At 44.6% G+C, this 16,428-nt stretch overlaps 1 protein-coding gene across 1 annotated transcript in view; it reads right to left on the bottom strand.

The window, feature by feature from the left end:
• Positions 1-460: 460 nt before the first annotated feature.
• Positions 461-16,428, bottom strand: part of CLEC11A (C-type lectin domain containing 11A) — a 53,462-nt gene continuing 37,494 nt past the window's right edge. The window contains exons 3-4 of the mRNA XM_085616132.1: positions 9,687-9,878; positions 461-1,069 (exon numbers count right to left, since the gene is read on the bottom strand). Of these exons, the coding sequence (XP_085472258.1) occupies positions 675-1,069; positions 9,687-9,878 (587 nt within the window). The 3' untranslated portion in view covers positions 461-674. The remainder of the gene's footprint in view (positions 1,070-9,686; positions 9,879-16,428) is intronic.

The following is a 16,428-nucleotide window of genomic DNA, read 5'->3' as shown; positions in this document are numbered from 1 at the left end:
TCCTTGAGGGGCTGGCGGGAAGACAATGGAAGAACCACAGGGAACCACCACCATGAATATCCCAAAAAGAAATTGAGTAGTGTGACTTCACACTAGAAGAAAATGATTTTACTCATTAGTATTATAATTTGAAAATTTGTGAGGCGCATTATATCGCAAAAGCTTTAAGCGCCTGCTTCTAAATGAGGTGAAAAGCTAGAACTCAAGCTGTGATAACATACTTTTTTCCAAGGTACTCTAAGGTAAGAGTTTGTTTTAGCTGCAGTCTTTGCTACCATTAAGTTTTTGCAGAAGTGATTAAAGGAAACGTTCACCACTCATTAGTACAACGTATTAGTCTCCCGCCCAACCATTGAGGTTACCCCCTTCACTGACAACCCTTCAAACATAAACATAATGCTTGTTTTCTAGCTAAGGTAATATATTTATAATCTGAAGACAATGTACAATGCAGACAGAATGATGCTCTACAACATTTTATATAGTACTAAAAGGGGAACCTGCCCTACTTTCATGCATTAGTGCCTGGGAAACACAGAAAACTAATCGGAAAAACAATTCCAGCTCCTACAATAGAAGGACGTTGCGCAACTTTTCATTGAAGACATTGCTTTGTCTTGCTGTCTGTGGCATATGCCTTTATCTTGCCCTCGTCCTCCTGTCCTAGCACAGAATCAGTACTCGCACACATAGTACATCCTCCTGGTACAGTCATTGTCCCACCACTTGCCATCGTCTGAGGAGACCGAGACACAGTTCTCCAGAGCACCACCATTAGGCTGGGTCACCAGATGGTCCTTAAACCAGTTGAAGAAGGACACGCGGTGGCCGCTTTGAAACAGGTACATTCCTTCGGAGCGCTGGTCATTTATTCCAATCCAGACCGGCCAATTGAAGGGGTACAAAGTATCATGGATGTACTTAGCCAGGGTGGCATACTCCTCCTGGTCAGTAGGCATGGCCAGGTTACCCCCTCTGCCATGGCAGAGTGTCTGGGCAGTGTTGTAACTCTCAAAGTGTCGGAAGAGAAGGTAGCACCGTCTGGAGGACCTCCGTCCCTTCAAGCAACCTAAAAACAAAGAGAGAAAAGGTAACATCTTGAGATTAACCGTCTGTTACTGAGAATAGCTTTGAGTACTAACTTCAGAAAGGCAGGCCTTCGAGAGAAAGAAGATACCAAGAATAAGAGGTGCACTGGGTGTCGGACAGTTTTGAAAAACCCAAGAGTTGGATGATAGAACTGTGCTTGCAGCATTTAAGAGGATCCTTGAAACACACCCTGACATTCTTCAAAAGAAAACCATGTCCTCGGATGGGGGGGGGACAGCTGTTCTTGTTCAGGTATACGTCACTCCTATCGCTGTGGACAGACGGATTCAAACAGCTCCAAGTCTAGTTTGGGTGAAAGCATATGTGTGAGGGATGATACTATGCAAAGGATGCAAGGAAGAGACTATGCAAAGGATGCAAGGATGAGAATACACAAAGGATGCGAGGATGAGACTACGCAAAGGATGCAAGGATGAGACTACGCAAAGGATGCAAGGATTAAACTAAGCAAAGGATGCAAGGATGAGACTATGCAAAGGATGCAAGGATGAGACTACGCAAAGGATGCGACTACGCAAAGGATGCAAGGATGAGACTACGCAAAGGATGAGAATACGCAAAGGATGCAAGGATGAGACTACGTAAAGGATGCAAGGATGAGAATACGCAAAGGATGCAGGATGAAACTAAGCAAAGGATGCAAGGATGAGACTATGCAAAGGATGCAAGGATGAGACTACGCAAAGGATACGACTACGCAAAGGATGCAAGGATGAGACTACGCAAAGGATGAGAATACGCAAAGGATGCAAGGATGAGACTATGTAAAGGATGCGAATACGCAAAGGATGCAGGATGAAACTAAGCAAAGGATGCAAGGATGAAAATACGCAAAGGATGCAAGGATGAGAATACGCAAAGGATGCAAGGATGAGACTACGCAAAGGATGCAAAGATGAGACTACGCAAAGGTTGCAAGAATGAGACTACGCAAAGGATGCAAGGATGAGAATACTCGAAGGATGCAAGGATGAGACTACGCAAAGGAATCAAAGATGAGACTACCCAAAGGATGCAAGGATGAGAATACACAAAGGATGCAAGGATGAGATTACGCAAAGGATTCAAAGGTGAGACTACGCAAAGGATGCAAGGAAGAGACTACACAAAGGATGCAAGGATGAGACTACGCAAAGGATGCAAAGATGAGACTACCCAAAGGTTGCAAGGATGAGAATATGCAAAGGATGCAAGGATGAGATTACGCAAAGGATTCAAAGATGAGACTACGCAAAGGATGCAGGGATGAGACTACTCAAAGGATGCAAGGATGAGACTACGCAAAGGATGCAAGGAAGAGACTACACAAAGGATGCAAGGATGAGACTACGCAAAGGATGCAAAGATGAGACTACCCAAAGGTTGCAAGGATGAGAATATGCAAAGGATGCAAGGATGAGATTACGCAAAGGATTCAAAGATGAGACTACGCAAAGGATGCAGGGATGAGACTACGCAAAGGATGCAAAGGTGAGACTACGCAAAGGATGCAAGGAAGAGACTACGTAAGGTTTGCAAAGATGAGATTACGCAAAGGATGCAAGGACGGGACTACTCAAAGCATGCAAGGATGAGACTACGCAAAGGATGCAAGGATGAGAATATGTAAAGGATGCAAAGATGGGTGTTGGTAATCACTTTCAGAGTCTCATGCAGATAGGCCTCAGCTGGGGGTGTAGTCAAGCCATGCAAGCTGAACCCCTTCATTTTTCATCCTTGGATGTGATTTTTGAACATTAGGGTCTGCCTTTATTGCTATCAGTGCTTCTATATAATTCACTTCCTCATTCCTTTGGCAGCGTGATGGTCTTCCAGATTCACGTGCTATGTCTGAATTGCAAAACAGTTTCCGGCAGTCTAAGGGAGTGGGGATGAGGAGCAGGTGGTAAAAACTGGGTTTTAGCATAGTCTGTCCTGCTGCTTTCTGGCTCGTCTAAATGTCATTAAAGTAATATTTAGCGAATGCATAAACTGCGGATCACGCTGCACCCGGCTTATGGCGAGACGAGATTTGCTGTTGAATCCTAAAGATACTTTTTCTTTGTTGGTCACAACTGGCTCTGCTGTGTAGCATTTTTTTTACTTAACAAATAACACAGCAGTTTGCAGTCTTCGGTTTCGTCTTGTGTCCTATGCATGAGAGCCCATTGTACATCCATTGTTGGTACCGCTCTGTCTACAGATTCCATGAGGGTTGAGAGAAAGAAGGCATTCTATAGTCAGGAGGAGCTGAAATGTGGAAACACCTTTGATGAGAGAAGAATCCAGTGTTTATGTATTAGTGGAAATGGATGTCGGCACTGAATTCAATTAATTTGAATATTAAGCTAATTACACTTAGAAAACAACCATTATATTAATGCAGTGGATACAATAAATGTGAATTGGATCAATCAGTGGTAATATTCATGCTCAACGTGTGCGGCGAGATGTAATGGGGTGTGTCGGGCTGGGTGAGTACGCTTGAACATCTCTAAGAAGGCCACTGGCAAGGTCTCAAGTAAGGTAGGAAAGTTTGCATTTAGGATGAGAATTGTGCTGCATTTTACGAAGACAAGAAATTACAAAAGCGCTTATACTTTGCTGAACATCTGCCATGCAGCACTAGTACGTGTTCTAAGCTCCTAATGTGTGAGGTTTCAGTACTTGAATTCTAAGACTTCATGATCCATGCTACTAGGTTCAGGGACTAAGATCAGTCTGCCTCACTTGGGCCTGATGCAGTGTAGGAAGCTGTGTACTCATTGTCTGTTTTCTGTGTATGGGACATGTTCAACAGGTGTGAGAACCGTGGCTGTCTGGACCAAGTTGGAACAAATAGAACTTGTGTCATATTGGACAGTGTAAGGAAATGCCTCTTTTTGTATGGTCACCCCCATGTTTTTCGACCAAGGCTGTTGGTTTTTCGTCTTTGAAGGTGCACTGAGGCCTGCTATCTCGTCCTCAGTGCTACCACCCTGACCCTAAAAGTGTATGTCTAATTGGCTATGCCCAATTGGAAGTAGCTAGCTTACCTGCAAGTCCCTAGTAAGTGGTACCCAGGTAACGCTAGTAAGCCCTCTGCTATCAGAGTTGCATATGCCTGATTATCTACTCTCAAAAATCCTTCAGTTGAGTGGGATTCAGGCACAGTGTCTAAAGGGTGACTTTGAAGCCAAACAGGTACAGTTTTGATGGTACAGTTTTGCTGCCCTGATATTCCTGAAATGAATTCTGCTTCACTAAACAGCCAAACATGAACAGCTATGCGGGACAGGTGAGCCACCACAACCAGCAGTCATTTGATGAACACTCTTGGAGAAGACTTGATTCTAAATGACACCACCATGAATAGATACTGTTTTCCACCACCAACAAAACAAAGGTATTTTCCTTGCTGCTATTGCATAAAAAAACATGGAAATACAGTACTTTTGAGTCAGTCATCGCCAGGCTGCCTTCTTGATCCAGGACAGTGATGTCCTACAACACTATGATTTTGATTTTAGCAGTGCATATGTAAAGATTTATGGTTTACAGGTCGAAAATCAAGTGCAATTTAACGCATTTCTTGGTAATTCGAAATTAAACAGAAACTACCCCCTGACCTCTTGTTGCAAGAGTTCTTCTTCATTGGCACCTTTCTTCAGTGGCTTCTCCACTCGTCTTGTAGGAGGCCGAGGTGGCCAGTATTGTGTGGTCCATTTTCCTGGTTTTGTGACATTTCTTTGCAGTATACATACAGGGCCACATGTAGCACACACATTAGTCTGAGATTATCTTCTGTAGCTGTTCATGAAATAACCTCTGCTTTCCCCTGATAGGAGTGGAACGTTCAAAGGAACGAAGAATGTATTGAGTTACTGGTGGCATTGGACCCTTTGAAGTTGCCCTCATCCATGCAAATTACCAGAAAAAAAGCGTTTGTGCTGAGCTTCCGTGAGCTGTTACCAGAAAGGTTGTTTATCGCATCCTGAAGTCGGCCTCTACTGGGACCCTTGGCTTTATTCCCCTGGCCTACCTGTGTCTGTTAGGCACCCCGGGGGTATTACTGACATACCCCCGGGGCCCGCGCCATCTCTCAATCCTTTTTCAATTGTATTCTAGCAAGTCTTGTGCCACGTGCTTGAATAAATGCTTATTTATTGAAGGTCAAAATAATTAAGTCTTTATACTTCTGACTGAAAGTCAGAAATGCTCCGCGAGTAGGGTTGCCAGAGTATTAAATCACTGGTTAGCTGCCAGGCTCCAGAAAAATGTTCACAATTAGCTTACATCCCTAAAAACCGCTTGGGTCTTCTTTCTGTCGCCTTGTTTCAAATGTTGGAATAGTTCCTTAGTCTACTCACATTACTGGTTTCCATAGTGATTGAGGTGGGCTGTTAACTTGGCATTTTGTCGCTGAGTGACTGCAGATGTCTATAGTTTCTTTCCAGTCACAACTTTTTGCTTTCCTTGCCAGATAGCTGGATAAATAAAGCAAGTTCTGGCTGTACACCAGGCACCAAATTGTATGCTATGGGCTCACCTTATCAGATGGTGTAATGTGCAATGTGCCTGCCTCATAATGCTCAGATGGTGTATCAGTATGGCAGTCCTCGCAGATTCTGTTTTCCAACACCCCCTCCTCTTGAATTAGAGTGATCCTTCACATTCCTGCAGGGATGTTTCAATAAGATGTGAATACTACGCCACTTCTGGAGCAGAGTCTTCATAGTTATGTACTGTAGTTCTTGCTTTGTCCCTCCATAGGGGTTGAGTCTCCTGCAGCATTTTCTGGCAGTGCTTATTGTGAGTACTGCAACAGTTTGTAGCCAGAAGGAAAGTTTTGTCTTTCAGAGCTTGCATCTGTTTGGCACCAAATACCCTTTTTCCATGTTTTCGGTGTTGCTTGAATGTGGGTGAAGGGGCATTGTCGTAACTCGTGCTCTGTTAAATGGAATCTGTGTTCTCTCTGCGCCACTCCCTTTTTGGCTGTGGTGGGAGATACAGTGAATGGAAAATCTCCCCCATTGAGAGGGACCCAGGCAACAAACGAGGCTATGATTACATTCAATATTAATAAACTTCTCAACATTAATAACTTTTTGCCCATCCATAGTAAGTGAGTCTACATATCTAAACTATAACTGTTACTGAAGAGTCTATAAAATAGAAAATATACCTATTTTGCAGCATCCAGAATTTTATAAAGAATACATTAGTTAGTTGTTGTTGTGCTACTTATGTAGCCCTAAAGGTCTTTGGAAAAGGAGCATCTTTTTTTTTTTTTAAACAAATTTTATTTGCCAAGATGCACATATATTGCAGGGCTCTGCACTCCAGAGAAAACTGCACAATCAGACCAATCATAAATCATGACTTTGGCATTTTTCACGTGGATATAATAATACATAAGTAACAATATAAAGATGTGCCCCAACTCCCACCCCCCGACCATCCCCCCCGATCGCACTGAGTCCTCATACTCCTGGTTCAAACCTATGAATATAGAAGGGGGATCTACCCCCTTGGGCCCCTCCCCCACACAGCACCTCCGCCCTCCAAACATGTGCATATCAGTCAACACAACGGGTAAGCCTCTGTTGCTGATGGTAGATCCAAGAGTAGTCCCCGATAGTCCGCCCATCGTTTCCAGATCTTGTAGTGTTTGTGTGGGCACCCCTAGTAACAAAAATGGGTTGTTCCAGCCCCATGAAAAAGTCTAGGCCATTCTTCCAAGCAGCCACCGATGGGGTCCTCGGCGCCTTCCATGCCCTGGCAATGTCCCTTTTTGATAGAGTAAAGCCCAATTGCATCAGATGCCGCTTGTAGACATTGCCTCCTATTCCTTCCATAACATGAAGCAGGGCCAATCGCGGTGTGCGAGGGAGTTCCCATCCCAGGACCTCCGAGAGGCAGGTAAATACCCCCCTCCAGAACCGGTCAAGGGAAGGACAATGCCAAACCGTGTGGATGAATGTGCCCTCCTCTCGACTGCATTGAAGATACATAGGAGAGGCTATTAGCCCCGCCTTCCACAGGCGCACTCGTGTAAAATAAAGCCCTATGTAAGTATTTGAACTGGATGAGGCGAAGTCGTATGGCTATGGCTGCCCCCCGTGGAGCAGCCAGGGCCTCGGTCCAGTCTTCCCCCTCCAGTGGACCCACATCTCCCTCCCAGTCCCCCCGGAGTTTCAGAAGCTTGGGCAAGCAATGAGTAACCAGGGACTGGTAAATCTGGGAGATTTTAATGATATTTTAGTTCCCGGAAAAGGTGCATCTTTTATAGAGTGGTCGTCCATTATTTTTTGCTGGCTGGTATTGCTGTGTTTTTTAACTCTACACACTGGGGAACTGCTGTCCAGGCCCCAGTTATTGTGCCCTAACCATTAAAACATTGTAAAATGGTGTAACTTGTAACTGACCTCCATAACCTTCTAGTTAGGCTATATTGTGAAGAAAATACACCAATGGCATGGGAACGTTAAATGTCACCTGTGGACTGTAGCACATTTTCTGCCATCCACTAGGCTAGCCAAAGGATACATGGCTTCAGGCCTACCTGTTTAAACATGCAGGTGAACCTGTCAAAAGATCCCTTTTTAGCAGGAAAGAACCCTGATTTTAAATATTAAATACATCAACCCTACACAGGTCTTGTAGGGCACAGCATAGGATGCGTAGTATTTAAAAGAGGCACATGCAACAATTTTATATTGGCATCTACCTTCAATGATTAGCCCCCAAAAGCTATTTTACTGTGACGGGCAGTAGCTGTCCTAAGATAGAAAGTTCAGAATAAAACTCTGCTATCTGAGGTTTGGGACCAGCTACTGGAATAATTCAAACACTATTTTTGAATGTGTAATAAAAATCCAATTCACTGATGTATTATAATTTTCTTTTAAAGTGAGACTCTGAATGCTTAAACCTCCAGTAAGCTAATTAACATTATTGTGCTGGCAGATGGTCCTGCTAGTTCTTTCCCTTAATGAGGTGTGAAATCAGCTCCCGGAGCAGAAACAATGTCTTAGGCCTTTTGTCAGGAAGACTTTGGTGTGAGGTATGCGATACTTATCCACCCAGGAAGGGCTGCTTGGGATGGTTCGGCTACTTCATTAACTTAAAAGAGACTAGAGTGAGACTTGCCCATTCATAGTTAAGTAGAAAGGGAGAACTGTGGAAGAGAAGCCTTTTCAACTCCTGAGTTCTCAGTAGTCTGTTTGGCACCAGGCCAGTGAGAGAAGGAGCTTGCCCCATAACCAGTTTGGTGTAGGTGAGGAGGAGGGGACTGGTCATTTCCCTAAACACACCCCTGGCTGGCATGTATGCCGCCTCTAAGGCAGAAGTGCTGTGCCATCTGGAATTCTACATTGAATCGTGCATGGTGGGATAGTTTGCAGTAAGTCAAACAATATGTGCTGCAAAAGTGGGACGTTTGCCCATAGGAACATTTTTCTCATTGATTAGGTAGTGTCCTGAAGTCATCCCCACCCACTGGATACTATGTCTTACAAAAGTGGCACCTAACCCACAGATCATCACAACACTATCTATACCTGTGGAAGAACAGAAAACTGGATTTGCATATGAGACCTGTTCGGAGACCTGAAGAGCAGGCCCTGCTCCCATTCATAACCAGAACTAAGAAGAGAATTCCAGTGGTCAGCTGGCTGACCTCCTACGTGGCTACAAGGACATAATAAGCTTCAAGAGTCCTTTTTTCCTTACACACACCATGACCATTAGCAACTGGACCTGGACCGTACCCTGTTGATGTCCTTGTCTGGAGTGAGTTCTGGCCCTTAATTACTGTCCAAAAGGTCTTGGGAGACCTAGAAGTGGCCAATAGGAGCTGCTCCAGAAACTCAGAAAAGGTAGGAGTTAGGAACTTTTTTTACTTTTAAGACCAGCGGGATCTTGTGTTAAAGGTTTGCAATTTCAGCTGTTGATAGACCATCATGCTTGCCCTACAGGTGGATTTTGAGCAGCATAAAAAAAGGCTAATTCAAATGTAGAAATCTTGACCGGGCGAAGATGTGAAAACTAGCCGCCCGATGCGAGGGTTTCGCTGGCTCTGAAATTTGAATGTTTCCTATTCTGAGCTTTTCCTGCCAAAACCATGGCTTAAGGGGGACCTCGTCCCACAGCTATACGGCCTTGAAAGGACTTAGTCAGATACATTCCGCAACCTTGCCCTGCTGGAAGATTTCAACTTCTATTTCAGAGACTTGGAGGCTGATTACAATGGCAATGAGACTGCCACGACAGCCCATTGGTGGCGTTTTCACCGCCATCATAAGCAAATTTCCAGCCCGCCATATTACAATGGAGGGCAGTTTGTTGGCAGTGGGAAAGACCGACTGCCACGCATCCAATGGGCTCCTTGATGGTGTGTCAGAGGGGAATCATATCCCTAGAATGGTGGTGGTTTCTCAGAGTGCGCTCTCATAAAATATGTCTAGTTCTTGACAACTGAAATGCAAATCTTTTTTTCAAGGATGGTAAAGGTTACATGCTTAGTATTTCAAGCACAATGAGAACTACAAGCGTAAGACCGTTATCGACTCCCATCAGCAAATAGCCTGTATCCACATCTTCCTTGTAGGCCTTACCTTCGATCTGTCCTATGTGTCTCTGGTTCCTGCTGTTCATCTCAGAGACAGTGGTGAGTGTATCCTGTGTGTCATCAAGTTTAGTCCGAAGCTTAGTCATGGTCTGGGAAAACTGCGACATCTTGACATCCATGCCATAGAATTGCACATTGAGGCGATGGATGGCAGACTCTATGGCACTAAGTCTGTTGACTGGGGAAAGATAAGGAGTTAAAGCTTTGAAGACATTGAAACGGCTGTGACTACACAATTCCCACACAATCCTTGTCAACAGCTTAAAATTCTACATTATCATTCCCACAGCATAATTACTTAACACATCTATCCTGTCAGTCAGATTCTCTACATAATTTAACCCGATTTTTATTCTCCCCACATCATCTGCTCTGCTAAACATCATTAATATGACAAATCCTTTACCTGGTTGTTCTTGAGTGTCCTTTGCATCCATTATCAGTCTTGACAGCCATGCATTGTCCTTGCTAACCCCTGATTCTCACATCAGCCATCTGTAGGAAGCTGACTCTGTATATACTATACAAAAGTAAGGTACAGTGTGCACAATGTCCAGGGAGTCCCCAGAGGTATAGCAGAGGATAAATTAGGTAAGAACTAACAACTCTTTGTGGTAGTGTGGGCGAGCAGTTAGACTTATCCAGAGCGTGTGTTAAGCATTTATTGTATTCACTCACTCACTCAGGACTGATTACACACACTCTGAGACAGAATACAGACCAACTGGGTAAGTATAAAAAAAGTACACATGTATTGTATTTCTAAAACCAAGCAGGACGTGGTACAGGTAGGTAAAATGTATTTTCAATTGCAAACCTTTACACAGAAATGCAATTGAGAATGGATTTGCATTTGTTACAGGTTGGTATGACTTCAAAAAGCGGTTTAAATTACAGTGGGCCCAATTCACAGAACTAACTTAAGACAAAATCCTAAACTTACTACTTTTGGTATTCACAGAAGGCATTTAGTAGTAAAGTTAGGATTTTGTCTTAAGTCTGTGCTAAGTTTTGTCTTAAGTTTGTCTTAAGTTTGTCTTAAGTTTGTCTTAAGTCTGTCTTAAGTCTGTCCTACTACTTTTGGTATTCACAGAAGGCATTTAGTAGTAGTAGTAAAGTTAGGATTTTGTCTTAAAACAGACTTAAGACAGACTTAAGAGAGTCTTAAAACAAACTTAGGACAGACTTAGGACAGACTTAAGACAGACTTAAGAAAGACTTAAGAAAGACTTAAGAAAGACTTAAGAAAGACTTAAGAAAGACTTAAGAAAGACTTAAGAAAGACTTAAGACAATATCCTAACTTTACTACTACGAAATGCCTTCTGTGAATACCAAAAGTAGTAAGTTTAGGATTTTGTCTTAAGTTAGTTCTGTGAATCGGGCCCACAGTAATTAGTTTTAGAATACTTTTAGATTATTTTCAGATTGCATTGATTACTTAGGGTGGTATGACTAGATACCACATTGAAGGATCTCACAATACAAGGTAAGTAAGACTTTTTTTGGTTCAAGTTATAGGTACTTTCTCCTCCATACAAAACAACAGTTCAACACACAAAACATTTTCGGCCCAAAACCTCATAACATGGGTTCCTATGGGAGAAAAATGGTTATTGGTTTCACAGGTAAGTAAACGTCTCATGAGTGGGAGTTTTAGGGGTTGGGACCAAGGTTCCCCAAGGTCTAGGTAGGCACTCAAGTTGCACCACCAGCGGCACTGGGGGTGCTGGGTGAGGAGTACAGTGGACCAATGTTAGCCAATTGGGCTAAGGAGGCCTTCGGTCAGGGACTGCTTACAATCAGGCAACTCGGTTGTGGGAGCAAGACTCCTGGGGTTAAGGTCAGCACTGTATGGGCCCACAATAAGCACAGGAGCTGCACCACTGGGGTGGCCGGGTGCAGTGTGCCAAAAAGACAACAGGGACCCTGTGGTTTCCAAAGGAGACCTACGGTCCGGCAAAGAGGCTGCAGGCTCGGGCAAGGAGACTTCCTGAAGGTAACCACTGGCTGGAGACGTAAGTTGGGTTCTTGGGAGATGCCTGGACACTGTTGGTTGGGTAACCCAAGGCTATGTGGCATTTGGTGCAGGGGTGTCTTCTGGAATCAAGTCTTCTTACCAGTTCCAGTTGCGTTCGGGGGGACCCTTCAGGTTGAGGCTGCGAGAGTCATCTTGAGGCTTGAAGGACCACCATATTCCAGGTCAGAATCACTGGGGAGACTTCCTCGTGGTGTTGGGCCATTCGAACTCGGGCTGTGTGCGTTGGGTACAGAGTGGTGCAGAATCGTGGAGCCACCAGGTTCTGGATTCTGTGGGTGAGTATTTGCTTGAGCGCATCAGGTGCACACAGGAGACAGAGTCTGTAAGATGGTTGCAGGGCAGGTCCTCGGGTCTATGTGGGGCTGCTGGACACGCTGGGTTCTTTGCTGTAGGTAAGTCAGATATGGGACAGGCCAGTAGGACTGGGGCCAAAGCAGTAGATGTCCTGTTCTTCCTGGGTCAGCACGGCTCTTCGGTCCTTCTTTTATCTTCCTTGAATCTGAGGAGCCAAGGTTCAGGGTTGTCCCTAAATGCTATATTTAGGGGCGTTAAAGGGGTGTGTAGGTCGGGATGGGTTTACCTCCTATTATGCCACCCTCCAGTGAGAGATGGCATGGGCCTCTCCCTAATTGGATGGGTCCCTTCATCTTCAAGATGGAGGGGACTGAGATGTGTGCTTCACCTTGCCTCCCCCTCCTAAGGGGTGGGGTTGTCAAAGGTGGGCACACCTCTCTTCCTAGCTTGATTTTCCTGCTGATTCTCCCACCCAAACCAGTGGGAGCCAGTTGCTGGGGGCAGCAAAAGGCAGGGACAGCTTAGAAAGGCGGCAGGCCTTTGAAGCTTCCTCGATATACATCCAGGCCATCCTGGTGAAGGATGCATGACACCTCTGCCCAAGATGGGCTTTGGTTCTGGACCCAGAGAGCAGAGGCTCTCTATCCAGGGGTCCAGAAACCTGTATGGTGGTTGCAAATGGTGGGCAGCCATTCAGGACCCACACCGGGGCTGGTCGTTTTTCAGGGAGCATCTCTAAGATACCCTCTGAGTACATTTTACATTAAATTGCACACTGGCATCAGTGTGGGTTTAATGTGCTGAGAAGTTTTCTACCAACCTTCACAGGTTTTGGTAAAGCCATTATGGAGTTGTGGAGTTTGTAATGACCAACTCCTAGACCATATACTCTTTATGGCTTTCCTACACTTACAATGTCTAAGAATGGACTTAGACAATGTAGGGGTACAGGGTTCATGCCACTGTAATGTACAGGGCCCTCTAGAGGGTGGCACAATAGATGCTGCAGCCCTTAGAGGCCTTCCCCGGTCACAGTGCCCTTGTTACCCAAGGTAACTTTTAGAAGGGGCTTACCTTTGGCCAGAGATGTGCAAATTGTGGGTACAAAGGTACAGTTTTGGGGGAGAACACAGGCCCTGGGAACCTGGTTGGCAGAGACCCAGAGCACACAAAGTCAAAGTGTATCATGTGTCAGGCAAAAGGTGGGGGGTGATCATGCAAAAGGGCACTTTCCTACACCGTTCCATCATCATCCTTTCTGACAAACAGATTGCCTGTATGTATGCAGTATTTGTATAGCAAGAACCTAGCTAGAAGGCAGCAAAGGACTGTACAGGGTCAAAGGCGAGCCTACAGTGTGGTAGAGAGGTATATGGGGTTTTGGACCAGAAGTGTACTGTAACTGCATAGTGTCCTCATATAATCAATCCTGAGAGCAAGATTTCTCATGTAATCCAGCCTGACAGTCAGATACCCCACATCGTCAACTCTGAACATCCAGTCCTCATTCTCATCTGTCCATCCTTACAGTCAAATTCCCCACTTCATCTATTACATACCCAGCGCCAGCGATGCTTACACCCATTCCTTCTTACCTTTGGGCTATACGTTCCTTGAAGCCTTCAACCAGGAAGAAAGGTTCCCTCCCTTTTGAGAGCCCCCAGGTTAGGTTATAGGGAAATGACAGCTTAAGCCTTTAACTGGGTGGTAGGATTACGAGGCTGTTTGATTGCATGGACAAGCCTTTAGCAGCAGCTATTTTCAAATATATCTTTTAAAAGAAATCAAAACCTAAATGCCCCTACAAGCACAAAATCAAGGACTGCTGCCTTCAGTCCTAAAGTTAGCAGATGATTCAACGCCACCAAGACACACACTTCCCAGTCATAGGCTATCATTTTACAAGTCATTGTTTCTTTTCAGGTGTCTTGGTTCCATTGTGTGAAACAACATAGGGGCATATGCATCAACATTAGCATTTGCGATTCCTTATTAGCGAAAAATAAGGAATCGCTAATAAGGAGTAGCAAAAGGCTATGCATGTAGGAATCGCTATTCAAATAGCGATTCCTTAACATTCCTTATTACCGAATCGGTAATACCGAATCGGTAATAAGGAATACCTACCCATTCATTCCTATGGGCTTGGAGGCCCATAGGAATGAATGTAAAGCCATTCTGTATTAGCGATTCGGTATTACCGAATCGCTAATAGCGGGAGCACTTTCAAGGGTGCCAGGGTGTCAAAAGGACACCCTGTTGCACCCCTGAAAATGATATGTGCACATATGTTGCACACACACATGCTCTAAGGGCATGTGTGTGCGCAACATGAAACTTTGAAAAATGCACAAAAGTGCATTTTTCAAAGTTTTTGCAAATTACCATGCAGTTCATCTTCATGGTAATTTGCTCCCCTTATTAGCGAAATCGCTAATTTTTTAACTTTGATGCATTGCATTTAAGGAATCTCACTTTGGGATTCCTTAAATGCAATCGCTATTTAAGGAATCGGTATTTAAGGAATCCCTATTTAAAGAATCGCTATTTAAGGATTCCTTAAATACCGATTTCTGCTTTTGGGTTGATGCATTGGGATTGGGTATTTTTTACTTAATACCGGGAGCTAATAAGGAATCGGTATTTTACCGACTGGATTTTGGCTTGATGCATAAGGGTGATACTGTTTTATTAAATGAAAGCCCAGACGGTGTGCTGGTAACATGGGGTCATCTGGTCTTCAATCCTGCCTCTTTCAGACGTAGCTCTACAGTATTTGACTTCAAGACTTGAGGGGCATATTTACAAGCCTCATGTGCCACCAGAAAGTCACTTTTGTTTACGCTCCGTTGGCACAGTGTGCTGGCCCATATTTACAAGGCTACACAAAGCCACCCTCACTGGCTTTTCAATGGCCTTGTAAATATGTCCCCCTTTCACGCATTAATCTGCATGAAAGGGGCGTTCCATAGGTGTTGCTGTGGGTGTTCCCAAGCAACACCCTTGGATTCTGATGCATTTACAGATTTACAAGGTTTCGTAAACCTGGGAATGTGCCAGATTCTAACGCCTCCCCAGGGGAGGCCTAAAAGTAGTGCAACGAGGAGAAATGCCTTTATTTCTCCTTGTTTTTTCCATTTTCTATGGTACTGCATTCTGCAGCGCACATGGAATGAGGAAAACGCCATCAATTATTGTTTTTGTGCATCAAGGTATCCCTTCCTGCACAAAAACAATCATCCCTGCAATGCAGGCACCCTTGTACCAAGGTGCAAGGGAGCCTGCGATGGTGCCAGGCAGCCTATAGTGCTCCACCACAGACGAAAGCACAGGTATGCGTCGTATTGCTGTAAATACAACGCATCCCTGCACTTCCCTAATGATGCAATGGGGCAAGGCAAGATGGCTTGCAGAGCCGTGCTGCATCACTATCTTGTAAATATGTCCCTAAGTCTTCTACAGTGGGCCACTATCTGGTAGCATTGCAATAATTCAGGTTTCAGGTATTAGTGGGTGTTTCTAAAACATTTCCCTAACACTTCTCCTGAGATGTGTCAGACACCGCAAGCCCAATCACTGCCACATCCATCCATCCTTAAGGCTCCTTGTTGCATTATTCGGGTTATGTTAATTCCCTTCCATTGTAAAGCAGGTGTTTAACCAGGTCTGGTGCCTGCATTTCAGGATCCAATCCAGCCCTGGCTACTCTGGTGCTGGGCCCTGGACTAACACCTTAGGCACTGGTTCCAGCTGCAGGCCTGCTTCAGGGTATTTGAACCCTAGCCTGTCTGAGCATCTGGACTTGGATAAAGATGCCGATAATGATCTATTTAATTATGCAAAAGTTCCTTTTTCACACTGAGCTAGAGGGTTTTACCCCTTTCACTCAAGATTTTGATTTTTTGGGGCCCTGTGGAGTAAAATACTTATCTTTCATGCCAGAATACAGCGCACTTGTTTACTTGGGTAACGAGTCTCAGAAACAGCTTACCTCTTAATTAACTGTACCAAATATGATTGATAATATATACAGAGCACATATGGAGGTTTACGTATGTGATATTTGCTTTTGACAGCGTATTCCTGTGCTACATCTGCAACCTAAAATATTGAATTCCACTTGTACACCTTTAGCAGTGGCAGCTGCTGGGGCATTAAAGTTACGAGGCAGCGCAGGGGGATGGGGGCAACTGAGGGCAGCGCAGGCAAAAAGTCTTTAAAAAATGCTTACCTGCCATCTGCATCGTTGGTGCTCTTCTGGCCTCTGCTCCTCGACTCCCCGTATGCCACAGACTCCCCTACGCTAATCCAGATGCTAGTCTTAGGCTGGTGATTGGTGTGAGCACCCAAGTTAGGCGCTCACTAAGGGACCACAACCCTGTGCTTGCTCTCCA

The sequence above is a fragment of the Triturus cristatus genome, chromosome 7, assembly GCF_964204655.1.
Source record: "Triturus cristatus chromosome 7, aTriCri1.1, whole genome shotgun sequence".
Taxonomy (NCBI): Eukaryota; Metazoa; Chordata; class Amphibia; order Caudata; family Salamandridae; genus Triturus; species Triturus cristatus.
Note: the sequence above shows the minus strand (reverse complement) of the source record. Positions and strands in the feature narration are given on the sequence as shown.